Raw genomic sequence first — 22,636 nt, 5'->3', positions numbered from 1 at the left:
TAAATCATGTTGACAAGTGGGATGTTTCAGCTTAAAAGAAAGTGTACACATGATAGGTAAGGTTAAGTTAAAAACCCTGTAGGCCTGAATTTGAATTGGAAGTATCAGTGTGAATTCACGTTGTATTTTACCTTCAAAAAAAAAAAAAAATCCTAGTTCTCAGAATGGGAAAGACCTAGACAAAACCCAGTAGTAATGAGAACCCGTAGTACCTAGATTGCGGTTTCTAAATACCATTTCCTACTAGGAGGAACCAGGGCTCCTTGGAGAAACAGCTGATTTTCAGTCAGGGCGAGAAATATTCAGGATGACTATGGAATATTTTGTTATACCAGAAAGCGCAGAAGTTATCAAAGATTTGGCCAAAAATGGAATAATTTGAGGATAAAAAAGGAAAAAACACATAAAATTTTTAAATCCTTGAGCTTATGATACTTAAACAAACAAAGTATATCTATTGGTGTCCTTTGAAGGATGGTAGGGAACGGATTTTTTATTTTTAAAGCCATAAATGAAGGAAAAGAATTATTTATCCTCTTTTCCTATATGAATGCACCTGAGGGTACACAGTTAATGAGGGGGTATTTCAATTAATAAATGAAGAAGACATGACAGGACTGGAAGTCATCATCATATGGTGATCATCCATGGACGAAAATACAAGAAGACAACCAGACATTATATACCTCTAGCAAGAAGTATGTAACACCACCCATGATGTAGCCTTGACAAAAATTTTTTTTAATCTGAATTTAGTCAAGCTTCCAGATCTAACTACCAATTCACAGAAAATATGTTAAGTAACATCATGGAGATGCAAGCAGCTAAGCCCAGATTCAAAGATACTCTATAGAACAAAAGATCCCATTTCTTCTTCGGAAAAAAAAAAAAAAGAGAGAGAGAGAAGGGGAACATACAGATCCTAAGAGAATTAGGAAACACATTGATCAACTGTAACTATGAATCTTATTTGGATTCTTATTCAAACAAACTATAACAAAAAAAGATGCAACCAGGTAAATTTGAATACTGACTGGATATTTGACATCATGGAGAAATATTGTTCATTGTTTTTAGATGTGATAATAGTACTGCCATTGCATTTTTAAAAGAAGAATCCTTATCCTCTAGATACAAAGGTGTTTACTGATGAAATGATATGCCTGGCATTCGCATCTAAATAATTTGGGGGCAAAGGTTAATGGGTGGGGGTATAGATGAAACAAGATTGACCCAGAGCAGGTAGGTGTTGAAACTGGGTCATGGGTACAGAAAATTTATGTTATCAAGTGGAGTGCTTTAGATCAAGAGAGACAATTGTGCACATCTCTTCCCAATTCCGGAAACCCTAGTGGTGTAGTGGTTAAGTGCTATGGCTGCCAACCAAAAGGTCGGCAGTTTGAATTTACCAGGCACTCCTTGGAAACTCTACGGGGCAGTTCTACTCTGTCCTATAGTGTCGCTATGCGTCAGGATAGACTCGATGGCAATGGGTTTGGTTCCCCCTCCCCACAATTCTGAGTCTAGTGACTTCACATTATTAGCTTGATATCAGCAATGGTGGGAGTATTCACACCATGGAAATCAACAAACACTACAAAGCAGGGCTATTTTACCCAAGGACTGGCTGTTAAAAATGTACTGGCATATTACTGCTATTCCCTTTATCTTTACATGTTTAAAATTTTGCGTGATAAAATAATTAAAAATGGAACTATGAGAATTGGGTATACATCATCACTGGAAAGAATCACCTTCACAGGGAAAGGGCTCAACACTCTAACACTAGGGTATTTATTCTCTAACGCCAGACAGCTTTGAAGGCACCAGGCACTCCTCATCCGTATCCATTCTGGAATCCAATAAATGTTTGAAAACTCAGTCGCAATTTCCATTTGCCTTCCAAAATATAACAAACCAGGCAAAGAAATTTTACAATAATCATTACTGAAGTTTCTCTCACTGTTTTAGAATGTTAGTCAATTAAACGCACTTCTTCCCATGAGAGGGGTGTGGTGTTATATGAAATCACACTTATGCTGCTTTTGAATTTTCAAGTGTAGTCTTGAATATGCTCCCCAGGTGATCTGGATATATGCCCTTCCACACCCTCCACCTCTCTCACCCCATCCCTGAAGGGTAGAACCACTAATCTAATCCACTTCCCACCCCCCAACCCCACCCTCATTTCACTGAAGCAGAGACAGAGGCAGGGACTTGTCTAAGGTCCCATGGCAAATTCATGGCTGACTTGGGACCATTTCTTAACATAGTTCTTACCTAGTTCCAAAAACTTGGTGGGAGAAAATGTGAGGGCCAGAGTGCAGCTAGCACAGTGGTTCTCAACCTGGGGGCACAACAGAATTACCTGGGGAACTTAAAAAAAAAAAAAAACTGATGTCCAAGGCCCCACTCCCAGAGATTCTGATATAACTGGTCTGGGGTCGGGCCCAGGCATCTTTATTTTTAAATAGTTTCCTAGGTGATTCTAATGTGCAGCCAAGGTTGAGAAACACTGAGCCAGGGAGAGGAATATCAGACGGGCTCTTAATTATATCTTAAAGTCCCATCTAATCCTAAAGAGAACTTTTTGAAACACAAATGAGAGACAGGAAGGCAGAGGATGATATTTCAGATATTTATTGTGTACCAAGGGCAGGGAGACAACACTTGAAAAGGGTTGACATGGGGTCTTTCCAAAGCAAAAAGGAAGGAGAAGGAAAGGGAGGTAGGAGACTGTCATGGACTGAACTGTATCCCCCAAAAATATCTGTCAACTTGGCTAGGCCATGATTCCCCTGTATAATTGTATGATTGTCTACCATTTTATTTTCTGATGTGATTTTCCAATGTGTTGTAAATCCTATCACTATGATGTAATAAGACGGATTAGTGGCAGTTACATTGATGAGGTCTACAAGATTAGATAGTGCCTTAAGCCAATCTCTTTTGAGATATAAAAGAGAGAAGCAAGCAGAGAGACATGGGGACCTCATACCACCAAGAAATTTCATTTTATCCTATAAAGTAGGCAATGGATTAGGTGACAACAGCCCCTTCAGGCACTGCAATCCATGGTGCTAGGACTTCTTAGAGGAGATAAGGTGGGTGACAGACAGCAAGGGGGGCCAGGGGTCTCCAAAGGTACTGAGGGGTCCCAAGCATCACATATAAACAAATGAGACAATGTAAAGTCATAAAAAAGGATTGAGGGATAATGAGATTTGCTGACAGGGCAGGGCGGGGGGGGAGTCTCTAAAGCACTTTGTCAAGGGAAAGAACCTAGAAAACAAAACCTACAACCCAAATGTCCACAACTGACGAATGGATAAACAAAATATAGTATATCCACCAACGAATTATTATTGGCCGTAGGCAAGAAAGAAGTACTGATACGTGCTACAACATGGACGAACCCCTCCAAAAAAAAGTGAAAGAAGCCAGACACAAAAGGCCACACGTTGTATGATTTCATTTATACGAAGTGTCCAGAATAGGCAGAAAGCAGACTAGCAGCTGCCAGGGGTTGGGGTCAGGGGGTAATGGGGAATGAATTAATGGGTACAGGTTTTATTCTGGGGTGCTGAAAACATTCTGGAATTAGTGATGATGGTTGCAAAACTGTACACTTTAAAAGGGTGAACTTTATGATATGTGGATTATATCTCAATAAAGCATGTTATCATTTTTGTAAAAATATGGGGGTGCATATTAATATATATAAAAATATGGGCTATATATTAATACAGGGTCGCTATGAGTCAGAATCAATTCAACGCCAATGGGTTTGGTTTTGGTTTTATATTAATATATGCATAGAGGAAAATGTCTATATGAGAATACAGGAAACTTCCACCCTCCCCCTTTTTTTTGAGTAGGATCATAGGCCTCCAGATATTTTTTATTTTCATATTTGTTTAATTTCACCCCTTCTTATACCCTTACCTATCCTTCTATCCTTCTTAAAGACGGCCACTGCTGACATCTGCTGGAGCTCCTTCTAGTTTGGCTCTGCATTTAAAATACTGAAATAGAAGATGTGGTTTTAGACTGTCTTTCCTTCCCGTGTTTATTTAATTCTGAGAGTTTTGATTTTTATAATAAGCACCTTAACCTGTTGCCACTGAGTCAATTCCGATTTATAGTGAGTGATCCTATAGGACAGAGTAGAACTTCCCCATAGGGCTTACTAGGATGTAATTTTTTTTTTCCTGTATAAGAATGTTTATAGTATCTTTATTTATAATGGTCAAAAATTGGAAATGACCTGTTCTACCGGGAAATTAATAAACTGTGGTACACCTATACAATGGAGCTCATCAGTAAAAAGGAAGGAACTCCTGATACATGTAACACACGGATGAACTTCAAAAGCAGTAAACCGAGTTAAAGAAGCCAGTCAAAAGGCTACATGCTGTGTGATTTCATTTATATGACATTTTGGAAAAGGCAAAACTATAGGAACAGAAAACAGATCAGTGGTTGCCAAGGGCAGGCAGGGAGACTACAAATGGGCACCTGCGAATTTTGGGTGATGGAACTGTTCTGTATCTTGATTGTGGTAGTGGTGACACAACTATGTGTATCTGTCAAAACTCACAGAACTGTACACTAAAAAGGGGATATTTTACTGTGTGTAAATTATGGCAAGGCTGTAATCTTTCTGGAAGCAGGCTGCCACATCTTTCTCCCATGGAACAGCTGGTGGGTTTGAACCACTGACCTTTCAGTTAGCAGCCGGATGCTTAACCACTATGCTTTCAGGGCTCCTTATAAGCACCTTAACAAACAAAAACCAAACCTGTGTTACAGAGAAAAATCTGAATGCTATTTCAAGTTAAAATAGAGAGGTTTATTAAGGGTTTAAGTGAGACACCCGTGGCCATGAGTCAATTCCGACCCACGGTGACCCAGCATGACAAAGCAGAACTGCCCCATAGGGTTTCCAAGGCTGTAATCTTTAGGGATGCCAACTGCCACATCTTTCTCCCATGCAGTGGCTGGTGGGTTAGCAGCTAAGCGCTTAACCACCATGCCACCAAGGCTCCTTTATAAGCACCTTAAAAAAAACCAAACTTGTTGGCATTGGGTCGATTCTGATGCTTAGCGACCCTAACGGACAGAGTAGAACTCCCCCATAGGATTTCCAAGGAGCAGCTTGCTGGATTCAAACTGCCAACCTTTCGGTTAGCAGCCATAGCTCTTAACCACTGCGCCATCGGGGCTCCTTAAGCAGAAGAAAAACCAAAAAGATCCAGCATTTTTTAAAACTTCTATATTCCTGCTATATTACTCTCTGTACATTACAGAAACAGTATATACAATATAATGCCATCTTTATTTTTAAAAATAAAAAGATACATAGAAATATGTATTATATCAGCATAGAGAAAGAACTTGAAAAATACAAACCAAATTGCTAATCATGGATTGGAGCAGACATGAGGGAAGAGGTAGCAGTGTAGCTTTCATCATTTCTATTTAGTTTATTTATCTATTTATCGTGTTTTAGGTGAAAGTTTACAGCTCGTTAATTTCTCATACAAAAATTTATACACACATCTTTATGTGACCCTAATTGCAATCCCTATAATGTGACGGCACACTCCCCCTTTCCACCCTGGGTTTCCCATGTCCATTCAACCAGCTCCTATCCCTTTCTGCCTTCTTCTCTCGCCTCTGGAGGGAAGCTAGCTGCACATTTAGTCTCGTGTATCTACTTGAACTTAGAAGCATACTCTCTACGATATTATTTTCTGTTTTATAGTCCAGTCTAATCTTTGCCTGGAGAGTTGGCTTTGGAATGGTTTTAGTTCTGGGTTAACAGAGTCTGGGCGCCATGTCTTCGGGGGCTCCTCTAGTCTCAATCAGACCATTAAGTCTGGTCTTTTTACATGACTTTGAGCTCTGTACCCCACTTTTCTCCTGCTCTGTCAGGGACTGTCTTGTGTTCCCTGTCAGGGCATCTATTTAGTTTTTGAATGTCTCAAAATTCAAAGTATAAAAACGAATATAGTGAAAAATCTTTATCACCCAGTTGTCCTGCCAGAGGTGACCAGTGTAACCTGGTATATCTCTCCTCAAAGGGATACTAGGCATGGATTTATGTGCTTTTGTAGTAATATTTTTGATTCACTGAGCTTACCTTACTTTTAAAAAAACACATATTTTAATACATATATATGTAAAACCACGGAGCCCTGGTGGGGCAGTGGTTAAGCGCTCGGCTGCTAATCAAAAGGTCAGCAGTTGGAATCTACCAGCCGCTCCTTGGAAACCCTATGGGGCAGTTCTACTCCGTCCTACAGGGTCACTATGGGTCAGAATTGACTCAACGGCAACAGGTTTGTTTTTGGTTTCTTATATGTATAACCAGAAAAAAATACTGGAAGTATCTGCACATATGCCCACTTCCCCCCGTCACAAGTAGTAATTCTCTCTGGATGTAGGATTACAGGCGATTCTCTTTTTCTTATGCCTTATTTGTGTTTTCTAATCTTTCTCTTTCTCACTTGGGGTCCCATGAGTTGGAATTGACTTGAGGGCAAACAACAACCGTCTTTCTCTACTAAGCAGTACTACCTGGGGGGGCCGTGGGGAGAAGTCACAATAAAATGTTCTGAAAACATACTTTCCCCAAGAACAGTCGCTGAACATTTCCAATAGGCAGGGTACACGGCAGGCAGGTCAGGGTGAGCTCTGAGTGGGTTGAAATTCATCAGAAAGAGAGGGTGCTTAGCAGAAGAAAGGGGCCTGGGAGGCAAATCTTCTTAGGGCAAGAGGGGTTCCAGCCTTTTCTGACTGGACCTGACCAGTCTCTCTCCCTTTTAAGCCATTCTGGCTCCCGCACTGCTCTGTGGTCTGGAGGGAAAACAAGGAAGGCTCATACAGCACAAGACCTTCTTCCCTCTGCGGATAGCAGCTGGCCCTGCGGCCTGGGGGCTACAGCGGCCCTCACAGGGATGCGCAGGCTGTCAGAGCCCCTTTGTGGAGCCCCCAGGAGGAGAGCCAGTCCCTGCCCAAGAGGCAGATGCTCTGGCACTGGGCCTGGGGAAGGCGGGATGTGGTTGGGGCGGCACCAGGGCACCACCAGGAATGCCAGCCACAAGCCCAGGGAGGTGTCCCAGCCTCAAGGGCACACTCTGGCCCAGCCTGCAGCAGGGCCTTCCTCCCACCAGCTACTCACAAGGCTGCCTTTGAGCAGGAGCCTCTTTAAGCATCCTGGCCTAACAGCTCCCAGTAGGAACATGAACTATGTCCTCCCTTGTCCTTCTTCTCCAGGACTCTGTTAAATCCATGCCACTGCCTCCTCCAGCCTGAGCACAGCTCTGAAGGGGCCCTGTGCCCGCTAATACCTTCCATGCTTCCACGCTGCCGGTACACAAAGGCCAGCCCTCCCAGGAATAAAACACGCCTTCCACCAAAACAGCTGGGCAGATGTTTATCAAATGTGGAAGGGGTGTTTGGAAAGACCTGACAGGAAATACACACCTTGCTGTGCGCGTACACAATTACTTTAGGGGGCCTAGGCGAGGAGGGTCCACCTCAAAGACAGAAGCAGTCTTCCTCCAGATTAGCTGAAAAGGCTAGACAGGGAGGCTGTATGGCTCCTGGTCCGGTGAGACCACTTGGTGGGAGAAAACAAAGAGTGGTTTAGACATGAGCCCCAATCAAAAGTCACAGGGAGTGCCTCTGCCAACTGCAGGCGTTGATTTGCAACGTAGCTGCTCCTTCCAAGGGTGCCTGGCGGCTCTCTGGGAATGTTCCATGGGAGAGGCAGCAGAAACGCCATCTATTTCATTAAGGTAAATGCTTCTCCAGCCCCACTGCCATCTTAGCGGTTGCGATGGTAACGATAATGGCTATTTGCCAAATCCTTATTCCATGCTAAGCATTTTACCTGTTTGTCTCATTTAAACCTCCCAAACACTTCAGGAAAGTAGGGATTATTATTCTCATTTTTTAAATGAAGAAGCTGAGGACTGGCATTAGGTGATTTGCAAAGCCAAGATTCAAACCCAGGCCTGCCTTGTTTTCCCTCCAGACCGCAGAGCAGTGCCGAAGTTGGGGCTCCAAGTCCACACTTATCCTAGACCACACAAACCAGGGTTAGAACTCAGGCAGTCAGCACCCTTCCTACACCACCACTGGGCTTGCCAGGAAATCAGGACGAGAAACCTGTGCCTAGACGTGACTCATTCACGTCAGCAGCCTCTTCAGAGGTTCTGAAATACAAAAGGGTCTTAGCAAAGCTCCTGGCTCGGGCGAGGAGGCAGGGGCATCACCATAAAGGTTAACGTGGGTTTGGGAGACATACAGTCCTGGTTTGAATCCCATCTTTGTCTTACCCCAACCACGTGACCCTTAAACGTCCCATCTATACCCAGCAATTCTGCTCCCAGGTACCTACGCAAGAGAATGGAAAACATATATTCGCACAAAAACTTACAAATGGCTGTTCATAGCAGCATTATTCACAATAGCCAAAAAGCAAAAACAAACTAAGTGTTCATCAACTGACAAATGGATAAACAAAATGTGGTCTGGCCTTACAATGGAATATTATTCAGCCATAAAAAGGAACTAAGTATTGATACATGCATAACATGGATGAACCTTGAAAACATTACGCCGAGTAAAGATCACATATTGTATGATTCCATTAATACGAAATGTCCATAAATTACTCTATAATGAAACTTATAGAGACAGAAAGTAGAGGAGTGGTTGCCAGGGGCTGGAGGAGCAGGGCATGGGGAGTGTCTGCTAAGGGATTTTTCTTTGGAGTGATGAAAATATTTTGGAATTAGACAGCAGTGATGGTTGCACAACATTGTGAATATACTAAAAACCGCTGAATTGTACACTCTCAGATCATGAATTTTATGGCATGTGAGTTATATCTCAATAAAATAATTATCCCCCAAAAAGAGTTCTCTCTATAAAATGGGGACAATACTAAGCACACTGGGAGACTGCTGCAGGGTTCAACAGCACGATGACGCATGCGAGATGCCTGATGCAGTCCCTGGTACAGAGTAAGCACTCGGACACAGCAGCTGTATTACAATAAATCACGTCAACACTGATAAAAGCTTTCTGCCCAAAGTACAGGAAGGGGGAACGATACTGGATGAGGGGAGGCTGGTGTTACGTTCTTGAGCTCCAGCCCAGCTGGGCAACAGTGCCACAGCTGAGCATGACCAGGGCTTGCCACCCTCCCTTCTCTCTAGCTAAGAGTTATCTCCACGGCAACCACAGAGGCTCAGGCCAGGGACTCCTTTTCCCAGCCGGGTGACAACATCGCCACAGCAACCTGTCAGGATGGCAAAGACAGATCTAGATGATGGGACGTGAGCAGCTCTGGCAGAAGAATTGCTAAGGGACCCTTGTCTCCATGGAAACCATGTCAGGAAGGAGAGGGAGGAGGGAGAGAACAATCACAAATAAACACAGGGCTCACGCCTTCTTACCCGGGATCCTGAGACACCAAGGGGTACATCGGTGAGGGTTAGACCAGGCTTGCTGGCATCAGCCTCAAAGGAGAAGTGAACCAGTATTTCTTGAAGAACTACTGTGTGCCAGGCACCACAGGGGCTCTTCACGTGCTCGACTTCATTGTTTAAAATTTCACAAGCAATACCCAATACACCCTTATTATAAAAAAACCTAATTACAGCATTAATTAATCCCACCATTTCTAACTCTTCAGTTTAGTGGGTCTTCCTCCCGACTTTTGCTACGCATTTAAACACACACACACACACGCTGCAAAAACAGTTTGTTCTATATCACTTTTCAAAAAAACTACTGGGATTGCTCTATATGTATAGCTCTGTAGCTTTCTTTTCCTGCTAAATAATGAACCTTCGAGATCTTTCCATGCCAGTACATATATATCTCCCTTATTCTTTTTAACCTCTTCACGGTATTCTAGTGTTCTATGGTTACTCAATCTTACTAATGATCATGAACAACCTTGTATGCTGGGTACTGTTATTATCTTGATGTCACAGATGAAGAAACCCAGACTCAGAGAGAGGAAGCGGCTTCAGGGTTTCAGCACCATCTCTGTCAAGGAAAAGCTGGGTGAACCCAGGCAAGCTGTTCCTCTGTGGGCCTCAGTTTCCCCGTGTATACAACAGGGATAAGCTGATCGCTAAGGCACTTTCTGAAATTGTCTCCCCTTTTCACTATCAGGGGTGGCAGCGATAAGATGTATGAAGATGGTGGCTTCTATTACAGGCCAGCGCGTGCCTACTGAGCCCTGGAGCAGGGCAGGCTCCCCAGCAGCCCTTAACGGCAAAGGCCTCCTCTCTCCACACTGGGAGGCTGTTGGCACATACACCAGCATGCTGGGCAGGAAGGGTAGCTGAAGGACTGTTCTAGCCTCAGGGCTGTGGCCTCTGTTCTGGAACAGTGCATGCTCGCCCTCTGGGGAAGTGGACATGCGGAGCCTACGGCAAGGAGTGTGTCCCAGAGGGATGCAGGATCCAAGGATACCTGGGGAGCAGTCAGGCAGCTGAAGCCTGCTGTGCCTCTGGAGTCAGAAGCCACCTTGGGGCTGTCTGGGACACAGACCCCTGAAATCAAATGGATTCCAGCCCTTAAGGGTCACTTAAGCTGACAGTTTCCAAATGGCACTCTGCAGAGCCTGTTACGCATATACAACCTTTAAGATATCTTTCCTTCTCTCAGGGGCAGTTTTCTTATCCACGAAATGGGTATGATCACTAGATCATTGGGCTCTTATCAAAATTGTTGAGATAAAGTGTCTTGTACAGTGCCTATCATGCTGTACTCCTAACACACAGCAGAAGTTAGGAGAAGGCATGCCAGGTAGGAGAACTGGCATGAGCAAAGACAGAGAGGCTGCTGCCCGGGGGGCCACATTCAGGGAATGTTTAGTGTTCTGAGATCTGTGTCATTAGACGTTGGCCTGGGACCCAGCTCCAGCATGGACTTCCCACCAAGTGGTAGCACCTGGGAGTCCATAAAGCATCACCACGTTAGCCCAGTTAACCCTCACAATGACTCAGGGCATTATTGCCCCATTTTACAGATGAGGATACTGAGACACAGAGGGCCAGGCCCCATGCTAGGCATTTTGTTGTATTTTCTGTTAATCCTCCTAGCAGTTGTGATTCTTTGATGGGCGATTGTCTCCATCATTAGCCTGTGAATCTGTTGAGGACATGAACTGTTCACCACTGTATCCTTAGTGTCTAGCACAGTGCACAACAGGTGCTCAGGAAATGTGTGCTGGTGGAACCAGGGAATAAACACCTGGCAGGGAGGCCTGCCCGTGCCCATTTCCCACAAACAGAGACAGAAGTTCAGAGCCCCAGGCTAGGTGGAGCTTGCACACACCCTGCCCAGGATGGATGGGCCCTCACCTCTCGAGGTCGTTCCAGCTCCGTCTGCAGCACCTGCTTAGCCAGCTCAGTCTCAATGAGCCGCTGCCGAAGCTCCTCATTCTCCTCCTCCAGGCGCATCCGTTTCTTCTCCACCACCTCCAGCTCCTTGTGCAGCCTCACGGAGATGTCCTTAGAGACCTGGGCAAGGAGTGGTGAGAAGGATGTGAGCAGGCTGAGTGAGGCCAGCTCAGACGGCAGTGTCCACACAAGCGAGTCCCAAAGACCCCCATCTCAGCAGCAGAGCAGCCCTGAAGCAGGCATTATCCCCACTTACGAGATGAGGAAACGGAGGCACAGAGAGGACAAGTAACTCACCAAGAACCAAAACCAGGACCCAAATCCAAACCCAGGCACTCTACACCACAGTGCCACCCCAAGGACACCGTAAAGGCCTGCTTGTCTCTTAGGAATGCCTTTTCATTTACCTGGGGCTTTTAACTTTTCCAAAGCCTCTCCCAGCCACCCTCTTGCCCAATTCTCACAAAAGCCTGTGGCAGGAACAGGAGGTCATTTTAAAGAGGAGAGCAGAGTAGAAACCCAGAGCAAGATGGGCAGCTCTGGAGCCATTTGAATCCCATTTCTGCCAGTGACCAGTGTGTGATCCTGGGCGAATCATTTCCCCACTCTGTGCCTCAGTCTCCTCAATTATAAAATGGGTTCACTAATGATCGGACCAACCTCATGGGCCTGACAGGAGGATGAAATCAGCTATTGCACAAACATGCATGGCACAGTGCCTAACACACAGTGAGTGCATGCTGAGTGGTGGTAGCTGTCATGAGAAGCTGAAGCCCAACAGGGGCATGACTTTCTGGGATCTGTTTCCAGTTGTTGGAATACTGAACATGCCCCAGTGACAAAGCCTGGGCAGGTATCCAAAGCGTCCCTACAGGAAGGAGCTAACAGAGCTCATGGTTCTGGGACTCTGCAGCAACAAAACCCCTGTTCCTCAAGGACACCCTCTATCCCATCCCTCCCTGCCTGGGGCTGGGAGAGGTCACAAGAGGGGGCCTCTGCATGAGAGAAACAACTGGTTGCCACGGAGTTGATTCCAACTCATGGCAGCCCCATGTGTGTCATGGTAGAACTGTGCTCCATAGGGTTTTTTTAAATTGTGCTTTCGATGAATGTTTGCAGCTCAATTTCTCATTCAAAAATTTATATACATATTGTCTTGTGATATCCATAAGGTTTTCCGTGGCTGATTTTTTGGAAGCAAATCACCAGGTCTTTCTTTCGAGGAACCTCTGGGTGGGCTCAAGCCTCCAGCCTTTTGGTCAGCAGCCAAGTACATCAACTGTTTGTACCCCCAGTGACTCCAAGGATAAGGAAGGTCCTGGTAAACCACAAGACTCCATCCCTTGGCAGGCTGGAGCAAAGGCATCTGGGACTAGAGAGAATGGAAGGAGGGACCAGGCTGAGGAAGTACTGGTTGTTGAAGACCTACCGTACGCCAGACTCACTTCTCTTCATTCCACTGTGTCCCATTTTACTGACTTGCGCAGGGTCACACGAAGCAATTGCAGGCGGAGCTGGGCTGGCCGCCCCGGGGGCTTGGCTGAGAGGCCATTGTGCAGGGGCCACAAGGTGTGAAGGGGCTCAGCCAGCAGGAGGTATGTGGGGGGCAGACAGCCCAATACCCCACGCCTGCCAGTCTCGGAAACGACTGTGGCGCCTCCTCCCTGCCGGAAGGGAAGGAGGCCCTCCCTGGCTCTGCCTTCTGCCTGGACCTAAGCCCAGCTTGGCACGGACCCCTTGGCAGCGTGCGAGGCAGGCCAGGAAAAACAATGGCCAGAAAGGAAAGGTGGCACTGTCTATAGCCCTCTCTCCTCCCTCCACTAGCCACTTTCTCTCTCTGCACGTGGAGATTTCCAAGGACAACAAGGAGCTAGACAATTAGGCTCCCGCTACAACCCCTGGACACCACCAAACTTTCCCCCACCCATAAAGCAGGGTCAGTAATCCCTACCTCAATATCAGAACAAGGACTCTGCAGATGGGAAAAGCTGGATTCAAGCCCAGCTTTAGCACTTACTGGCTAGGTGACCTAAAACAATTATTTAATCATTCAAAGCCACAGTTTGTTCATCAGTAAAATGGGGTTGTTAAAATCTACTCTTGAGGGCTGTTATGAGGAATAAACAACGTGGTGGACACGAAGTGCTTAGACCTGTGGCTGGCACACAGTAGATACTCGATAAATACTAGCACTTGTTAGTGTATCATGAAGATTACTGCTTCACTATTCTCAACAACAACAAGCAAAAAATAATTAAAAAAAACAAAAAAAAAGAGTACCGCTTCAAAACCTGGTGGCTTAGTGGTTAAGTGCTATGGCTACTAACAAAAAGGTCGGCAGTTCAAATCCACCAGGTGCTCCTTGGAAACTATGGGGCAGTTCTACTCTGTCCTATAGGGGCGCTGTGAGTCAGAATGGACTCGACAACAATGATTTGGTTTGTTTTTTTTAACGGTGTGCATTGATTTGTCCACCGTGGCCCAACTATCCACCCCCATCCTCACTCTTGAGTTTGGTATTAGAGTCTTTGCTGCATGTTTTCTGTCCCCAAACTTCTGGCCGAGGTCCCCCAGTTTTGGGCTCTTCACCCAGTGAACCCTTGTTCTGATCAACACTCCATTCACTCATTTATTCAGTGGGGACAGTAGTGGTGGGGTATAGAGCTCAAGGGCCTCAGACCATGCCTGGCCTCAGTCACATCTCTGTGTTCCCGTAGCAGTGTAGCATCTGGCACACAGTAAGTACCCAATAAATGCTTGTTGGAAGAACAAACCCAAGGCTCCAACAGGCAAAAAAGAAGGGACATGAAGGCATGAATGACTGAATTATATGGGGAGCTGACCCCTCCCTGGCAGGCTGGAGATGCTCCCCTCAACTGCCCGCCCCACTCACTGCCCAGAAGAGCTGTGTCCCTGACTGGGGACCTCCTCTCCTCACTATGCTCCCACCTGGGCCAGCTCCTGCCAGCTCCTCTCCACCTGGGCAGGTGTCCTCATCCCCACTGGGGTCCAAGAAGCTTTGATCAGCATAGATCCCTGGATCCTCTTGGGTTCATGACTAGCTCTATGGATTTCACCCCTTCCCAAGCCCTCTGTGAGTCCCTAGTACTCTCCTGCCCTATCCTCCTATTTGTTCCCCAACCCCAAAGGCAGCTATTAAGAGAGCCCAACCTCAGGCAGCTTGCAGAATTTCAATTTGGACAAAAGAGCCATTAAATCTCAGATCCCCACAGTGCCCTGTGTCCCTGGTGGAGGCCAAAGGGAGCAAAGAGCACTCGGCCAGGGAGGCAGGAGTCTTGTGGCCTGAGCATGTCCCTTCGACCCTTGAGCCTCAGCAGTCCTGGGGCCCCTCTGTTCTCACAGGTGATTTCTAGGATCAGCTAACACCTCCTGAGCACTCACCACGGCTGGCACCTTGGCCTTTCTTCCCTTCAGAAAGCGCTTTGATTATTATCCTCATTCTGAGGCTCAAAAAGGAAAGGTGACTTGCCCAAGGTCACACAGCTAGAAAGCTACAAAAGCAAGATTTGAAATGAGGGGGGTCAACTCTAGAGCCCTGATTTCAACCTGACCCTACTTGAAGACAAGGGTATGAGTATCAACACTAAAAGTGTTAATGATAAGCCCGACTGAAGGCTATAGGGACCATGGTCTCACTGAACATCTAGCTCAGCTGGCATAACATAGTTTATAAAGAAAACGTTCTACATTCTACTTTGGTGAGTAGCGTCTGGGATCTTAAAAGCTTGTGAGCGGCCACCTAGGATACTCCATTGGTCTCACCCGTTGGGAGCAAGGGAGAATGAAGAAAACTAAAGATAAAAGGGAATGATTAGTCCAAAGGACTAATGGACCACAACTACCATGGCTTCCACCAGATATGAGTCCAGTACAATGAGATGGTGTCCAGCTACCACCACCAACTGCTCTGACAGGGATCAAAATAGCAGGTCCCAGACAGAGCTGGAGAAAAATGTAGAACAAAATTCTAACTCACAAAAAAGGACCAGACTTATTGGCCTGACAGAGACTGGAGAAACCTGAAAATATGGCCCCCAGACGCCCTTTTAGCTCAGTAATGAAGTCACTCCTAAGGGTCACGCTTCAGCCGAAAATTAGACAGGCCCATAAAGCAAAACGAGACTAAAGGGGCACACCAGCCCAGGGCGAGGACTAGACGGCAGAAGGGGACAGGAAAGCCAATAACAGGAGCCAAGGTCAAGAAGGGAGACTGTTAACATGTCATGGGGTTAGTAACCAATGTCACAAAATAATACATGTACTAATTGTTTAATGAGAAGCTAGTTTGTTCTGTAAACCTTCATCTCAAGTACAATAATAAATAAAAATTTTTTTTTACAAAAACTTATTTAATCCATCAAATAATAATAATAAGCCTGACAGTATGGTTACTCTGTGTCAGGAGCCTGCAGCACCCCACATGCCCATCTCATTTGATCCCCTCAACAATCCCCAAGGTAGGGGGGCTGAGATACTAAGGGAGGCAAAGCAGCTGCAGCTTCCGGAAACCAGAGCAAATCCCCAAAGCACAAACAAATGCGCTCAGCCATGAGGTAACTGTTTACAGTGCTGAGGCCTGACTCCTGCCAAATCCAGCCTGCAGCCTCAGCCTGCAGCTCCCCTCTGCAGCTCCTCAGCTTGCTGGCCCCTCAGCTCAGGGGCTCAGGGGCTCAGGGGCCTCAGGGGCTCAGGGGCCTCAGGCATAAGGGCAACACTGTCACTCTGAATCCTCAGAGAGGGGGATGGGAACGCTCATGAAGGAGTGCTCCCTGGCCAGCATTCTGGGCTCTGTGTAGCTGAATCCTCCAAAGAATCCCAGGAGGGTTGGAATGCCACCCGCAATTTACAGAAGAAAAACTGAGACTCAAATAGGGGAGGCGACCTGTCTAGGTCACACAGCAATTATCCCAAAGCCGAAACTTTTTTTCCCAGCAACACCTGTTTCTTAGAAAGGAAACATTCTACTCAGGTGTCCTTGGGCCTCCTAGGGGGTCACTTCAGGTGGTAATTTACATCCCAGATTCCCAGAGCCTGACACCAGGGTACCAGTTGCTGAGGGTGAGGGTGAATGTGCGTAGTGAACAGGCCCTCCGGGTCATTCTTATCTACCCTAAGCGGCTGAGATGTCCCGCCTACCCTTCCCCACTCATGGCCCCAGCCACTCGTTCTACTAAACCAAACCAAACCCACTGCCATCGAGTCAATTCTGTCTCATAGAGACCTGACAGGAAAGAGTAGAACCGCCCCACAGGGATTCCAAGGACCGGCTGGTGGATTCAAACTGCTGACCTTTTGGTTAGCAGCAGAGCTCTTAACCATTGCGCCACTAGGGCTTCTGCTAAACCAAAACCAAACCCATTGCCATCAAGTCAATTCTGACTCATAGAGAGACTCCATAGCACAGAGTAGAACTGCCCCATAGAGTTTCCAAGGAGCACCTGGTGGATTTGAACTGCCGTTCTCTTGGTTAGCAGCCGTAGCACTTAATCACTACGCCACCAGAGTTTCTGGGCTCCTACGAGTACCTTATAAATTCTCCTGAACAACAAACAGTATCACAGCCAACATTTGCTCATTGCTGGGGGAACACTCTGTGCCAGCCTTGAATTATTTCATTTTAGCCTCACAAACATTACAGGTGGGGACTACTTTTAGCTCCATTTTCCACAGGGGGGAACTGAGGCTGAGACATACATGAAGGAGCTTACCCAAGGCCTCACAACAAGCAAGTGGCAGAGCCTGCCCTCTCCTGCCAGGCAATGTCCCTGCTAAGGTTCATGGATTCTGTCAGCTGTGAGAACCAGCAGAGGGTGAGGGAGGCTGGGAAGGGGGCCTGAGGCCCGAGGTTTGATTCATAGCTCCCTCACCAATAGCCCATCTGCCCAATAACAGCACTGGAGCTGCAACAGCCCTGCAGATTGGGCTGGTCTAAGCCCCACATTTGACAGAAGGGGGAAATAAGGTCCTGAGAGGTAGAGGGTGGTCAGGGTGTAGGCCAAGGAGCCGGCAGAGCAAGTCAACAATGTCCCCAAGCACAACTGCCTAGACAGGCCCGGGCCCTCCCCACCTGGGTCCAAGCAAGCCCTCCCAGGCGACACCAGGGAAGTTTGCAATCTGGGGGCCTCTAAGAATGTCCCAGAGCACCCCAGCACATTAGTGCAAAGGTGTTATCCAGAGGCTTCCAGCCCAGACTAGGGCTGTGCATGAGCTCAGAGCTCCAGCTGCAGGAGCAGGGAGAGGAGGGAGGGAGGGAAGGGGGCAAGGCTGATGCTGATTGGCCAGTTCAAATCCCAACAGAAGGGGCGCTCTCCCCGCTCCACCCAGACTCCGGAGAGCCACCCCGCCCCAGCAGCTGCTCTTGGGCCCTCCCAAGGAGGCACTGGCAACTCGGTCAGCCTGCAGCGTGCTCCCCAGCCCCAGCCTGTCCTGCGCCCCTTCCTCGTCTCTCTCAAATCCGACTTTTTTTGACCTTCACTGAAATCCCCAACTATCTAGACCCAAACTCCATCTGAGCTACGCAGGCTCCTCCTCATGCTCCCCCCTCAATTCTGGGATTGGAATTTGAGTATCTGTATAACCGTTAGGAGCCCTGGTGGCACAGCAGTTAAGCACTCAGCTGCTAACCGAAAGGTAGGCAGTTCAAACCCACTAGCAACTCCTTGGGAGAAAGATGTGGCAGTCTGCTTTCATAAAGATTACAGCCTTGGAAACCCGATGGGGCAGTTATACTCCACCATACAGGGTCACCATGAGTTAGAACTGACTTGGTGGCCACAGTTTTTGTGTAACCATTTATCCCGAGAGCTGCCCTTGCAGGTAGAGCGCACCTTGTGAGCTCAGTCTCCTCATCTGACAGTCTCCTCAAGACAACGGAAGGTCCAAAAGCTTGAGGGAGTGATGCTCACTGTTTACTTCCTCTGGCCCTGGGACCTATGAAACCCTACCTCCTGCCTCAAGCCTTAATTAAGATTTATTTTCTTTTACATCCACTGGAAAGGCTTGTCAGCAGCTTGAATTTGCCTGAGTCTTCTGGCAAAAGGTTCTGTCTTCTCCAGGCACGTGTGTGTTGGCCCTCACCAACCGCAGCCTCAGGCTGCACGGGTCAGCAGCTGGACTGCCTTCCAGCTCCCCGACACCCTATCCTGTCTCTCTCCCCTGGGCTCTTACTGAGGCCATCTTCTTTGCATAGTCTTCCCTCCCCTTCCTGGCTCACGCCCTCTTCTCCGTCAGGCCTCAACCCAGAAGTCACTCTAGGAAAACTCTCTAGGGCCCCCAGGCTGTGCCAGATACTCCCACCCCCAGTTCCTACAACCTCCTGATCACACTGGGCTGAGTTCTGGGAGTAAGGAGCCGGGCCCAGGTCCTCCCTGAGTTTTTGGCCCCCAGGCCAGGGCTTACACAGACAGGCAGGGCAAACTTTTCCAGAGGCCCCACCTGCCAACCTACATCCTGAGGCAGAGAGCAATGAGACAGCAGAAAGGCTGGGCAGTGAAGCTTGGGAAGCCCATGGACCTGACCTCTGTCTGCCACCTACACGCTTAGTGTGACTTCGGAAAGGTACTACTTTTCTGTGAATGCCAGTTTCATCATCTGGAAAATGGGAATAATAATGGCAGCCTGGGTGTGCTAAGCTGGCATTTTACATACATTATTTCATTTAATCCTCATAAAACACTGTGAGGCAGAGGTTGCAGTCACACCCATTTTACAGATGAGGAAACTGAAACATAGGTGACTTGCTCAAGGTCACAAAATCAGAGCTTATGGGAGCCAAGATCTGAACTTGCCTATCCACCTCCAGGGCTTTCACTACTCTCCGTTGGCACAATAAACAACCTCTGTGGAACTGCGCAGGGAAAATTCGAAGCCCAGCACAAGGTGTGTGGTCAATAGCCAACAAACAGTAGCTGTTATCAATAGGAATTATATTATGATATTGCTTTGGGGCACCCCTGGGATCCCCATTTTACAAATGAAGAAACTGAGACCCAGAGAGGTGTTATAACTCGCCCAAGGACACACAGGGAGTGAGTTGCAGGGCTGGCCTGGGTCCCACTCAGGCTTGTTACCCCACCCCCTAGGGCACCTCCGAGGCTTGGGGAGTGCCCAGGCTCACCTTGACGTCCTGCTCCAGGCCGCGAATTAGCTCACCATCCACCTGGCCGGTCTGGGCGGCACGGAGGCTGCGACGCTCGGCCTTGCGCAGCCGGTACTGCAAGATGCGGCAGGTCTTGCTGGCCTGGTCCAGCTGCTGCCGCAGCTCCTGCAGTTGGTACACGTCCTCCTCCATGTAGACATCTCGCATCTCCAGCATCTCTGCCCGCAGCTCCTCGATCTCGTCCTGCAGAGAGGGGAGGTGATCAGGTCACTGGGCCCTGTGGCAGCAACTAGGACACCTGAGTGCTGGCAGCACCCGATGGTATGCCAGCACCTCGGGATGCCTGGGTGTGATAGGCTGAGTAAGAGCCCCCTACAAAGGTTCCCACACCCTGATCCCCAGAATCTGTTAATGTATGTTATTTTATACGGAAAAAGGATTCTGCAGATGTGATTAAGAATTTTGAGATGGGAATAAGAACTACTTTAGACAAAGGGAAAGCAACACACAATACAGGGGAGGTCAGCACAACTGGACTAAACCAAAAGCAAAGAAGTTTCCTGAATAAACTGAATGCTTCGAAGGCCAGTGTAGCAGGGGCAGGGGTGTGGGGACCATGGTTTCAGGGGACATCTAAGTCAACTGGCATAATAAAATCTTTTAAGAAAACATTCTGCAACCCACTTTGAAGAGTGGCATCTGGGGTGTTAAACACTAACAAGCGGCCATCTAAGATGCATCAATTCGTCACAACAACCCACCTTGACCAAAGGAGAATGAAGGACACCAAGGACACAAGGTGATTAGGAGCCCAAGAGACAGAAAGGGCCACACGAACCAGAGACTACCTCAGCCTGAGACCGGAAGACCTAGATGATGCCCGGCTACAACCGAAGACTGTCCTGACAGGGAACACAACAGAGAACCCCTGAGGGAGCAGGAGAGCAGTGGGATGCAGACCCCATATTTTCATAAAAAGACCGGACTTAATGGTCTGACTGAGACTAGAAGAACCCCGGTGGTCATGGCCCCCAGACCTTCTGTTGGCCTAGGATAGGAACCATTCCCGAAGCCAACTCTTCAGACATGGATTGGACTGGACAATGGGTTGGAGAGGGATGCTGGTGAGGAGTGAGCTTCTTGGATCAGGTGGACACTTGAAACTATGTTGGCATCTCCTGCCTGGAGGGGAGAAGAGAGGGTAGAGGGGGTTAGAAGCTAGCAATATGGACACGAAAAGAGAAAGTAGAGGGAGAGAGTGGGCTGTCTCATTAGGGGGAGAGTAATTGGGAGTATGTAGCAAGGTGTATATAAGTTTTTGTGTGAGAGACTGACTTGATTTGTAAACTTTCACTTAAAGCACAATAAAAATTATAAAAAAAAAAAAAGAATTTTGAGATGGGGAGACTCTCCTGGATTATCAGCTGGGCCTAATGTAATCACCACTACCTTCAGGATGGAGTCTATTCCGAATCACGGCTACCCCATGTGTTTCAGAGTAGTACTACTCCATAGGGTTTTCAATGGCCGTGATCTTTTTAGAAGTAGGTTGCCAGGCCTTTCTTCCAAGATGGTTCTGGGTGGATTCAAACGGCCAACCTATTGGTTAGTAGCCAAGTGCTTAACCATTTGGGCCATGCTGGGACTCCTTAATGTAATCACAGGGGTCTTTATAAGTGAAAAAGGAAGAAGGGGAGTGAAAGTCAGAGAAGGAGATGTGACGATGAAAGCAGAGGCTGGGCTGCTGCCATTGCTGAAAGGGGGCCACAAGCCAAGGAAAGTGGGAAGCCTCTAGAAGCTGGAAAAGGCAAGGAACGGATTCTCCCCTAGAGCCTTCCCAAGGAATGTAGCCCTGCTTAGATTTTGGTTTTAAGATTTCTGACCTGCAAAAGAAGCCCTGGTAGTATAGTGATTAAGAGCTCAGCTGCTCCTTGAAAACCCTATGGGGCAGCTCTACCCTGTCCTATAGGGTCACTATGAGTTGGAATCGACTCAATGCCAACAGGTGTGGTTTTTTGGACCTCCAGAACTATAACAGTGTGTTGTTACATAAGTCACAAATTTGTGGTAATTTGCTTCAGCACCATAGGAAACTAAAACACTGCGGAAGCAGAAAAGGCTCGTTCAACAAGCACTTCTGAGTACCAACTATGTACCAGGCCCTGTGCTAAGCACTGGGAGGGGGTGGGGACACAGTGGAGACCAACACTGACCCTTCTGTATGGAGCCCCCAGTCTCAGTAAGGAGACACATAATAAACAAATTTAAAAAATGCAGATACCATTAAGTGCTATGAGGAAAACAACAACAACAGAGTAATCGACTGGGTGTTATAAGAGCGATGGGAGGTGGTGGTATCTTAGACGACAAGGAACAAGAGGAACAGCCATGCAGAGACAGCCAGAGAGAGATTATGCCAGGCAGTGGCGAAGCCCGAGTGCAGGCCTAGATGCAGGAAAGAGCTCAGTGTGTCAGGAAGCAGAGGAGGCCAGGGGAGCTAAGAGGGTACCTTGAAGCTGGGGAAACGGACAGGGGCCAGCCATTTGCGCCTGAAACGGCTGAGTAAGGAGCCTGGGTTTGGGTTTTAAGTAAGCATTGGTGGTGACCTCACTTCCTCAGGGCAGCTCCTGTCCACTTCTGTCACCAGCTCCCAGATGATCCTCACTTCCCCTTTTTAACCATTAGCTCTGTCTGTAAGTCTTTATCTAAAAGCCTGTCTGTCTCCTCGGAAGACTGAGCGCCTGGAGGGCCACCTCACGTCTGCCTCTTTTCCTTGCTGTATCTCCACACCCAGCTGGGGCCAGGCACACTGCAGGCTCCCAACAAATACTAACTGAACGAATGAATGCATGCCTAGTTAGATGAAAAACAACAAAAAAGATGTACCAATATGAAACAACCATCAGACACTGAAGTGTAAGGGGGTCAGCGGGAAGCCCCAAAGGCAGAATTGTATAATTATTACGTCTATTTTACCGATGTGAAAACTCAGTCACAAATGGGGAAAACAGTGCCTACTGTTAATGTGAATGAATGGGTTAAATCAGATCGTGCACTAAAAAAGGAAACTGAGTCAAGGCGC

The 22,636-nt window shown here is 47.3% G+C and overlaps 1 protein-coding gene across 2 annotated transcripts in view; it reads right to left on the bottom strand.

The window, feature by feature from the left end:
* SOGA1 (suppressor of glucose, autophagy associated 1) overlaps positions 1-22,636 on the bottom strand; it is an 84,497-nt gene that overhangs the window by 40,262 nt on the left and 21,599 nt on the right. For both annotated transcript variants that reach the window (XM_049869120.1, XM_049869121.1), the window contains exons 2-3: positions 19,573-19,797; positions 11,397-11,555 (exon numbers count right to left, since the gene is read on the bottom strand). In XM_049869120.1, coding sequence (XP_049725077.1) covers positions 11,397-11,555; positions 19,573-19,797 — 384 coding nt within the window. The remainder of the gene's footprint in view (positions 1-11,396; positions 11,556-19,572; positions 19,798-22,636) is intronic.

The sequence above is a fragment of the Elephas maximus genome, chromosome 25 (assembly GCF_024166365.1).
Source record: "Elephas maximus indicus isolate mEleMax1 chromosome 25, mEleMax1 primary haplotype, whole genome shotgun sequence".
Lineage (NCBI taxonomy): Eukaryota > Metazoa > Chordata > Mammalia > Proboscidea > Elephantidae > Elephas > Elephas maximus.
Note: the sequence above shows the minus strand (reverse complement) of the source record. Positions and strands in the feature narration are given on the sequence as shown.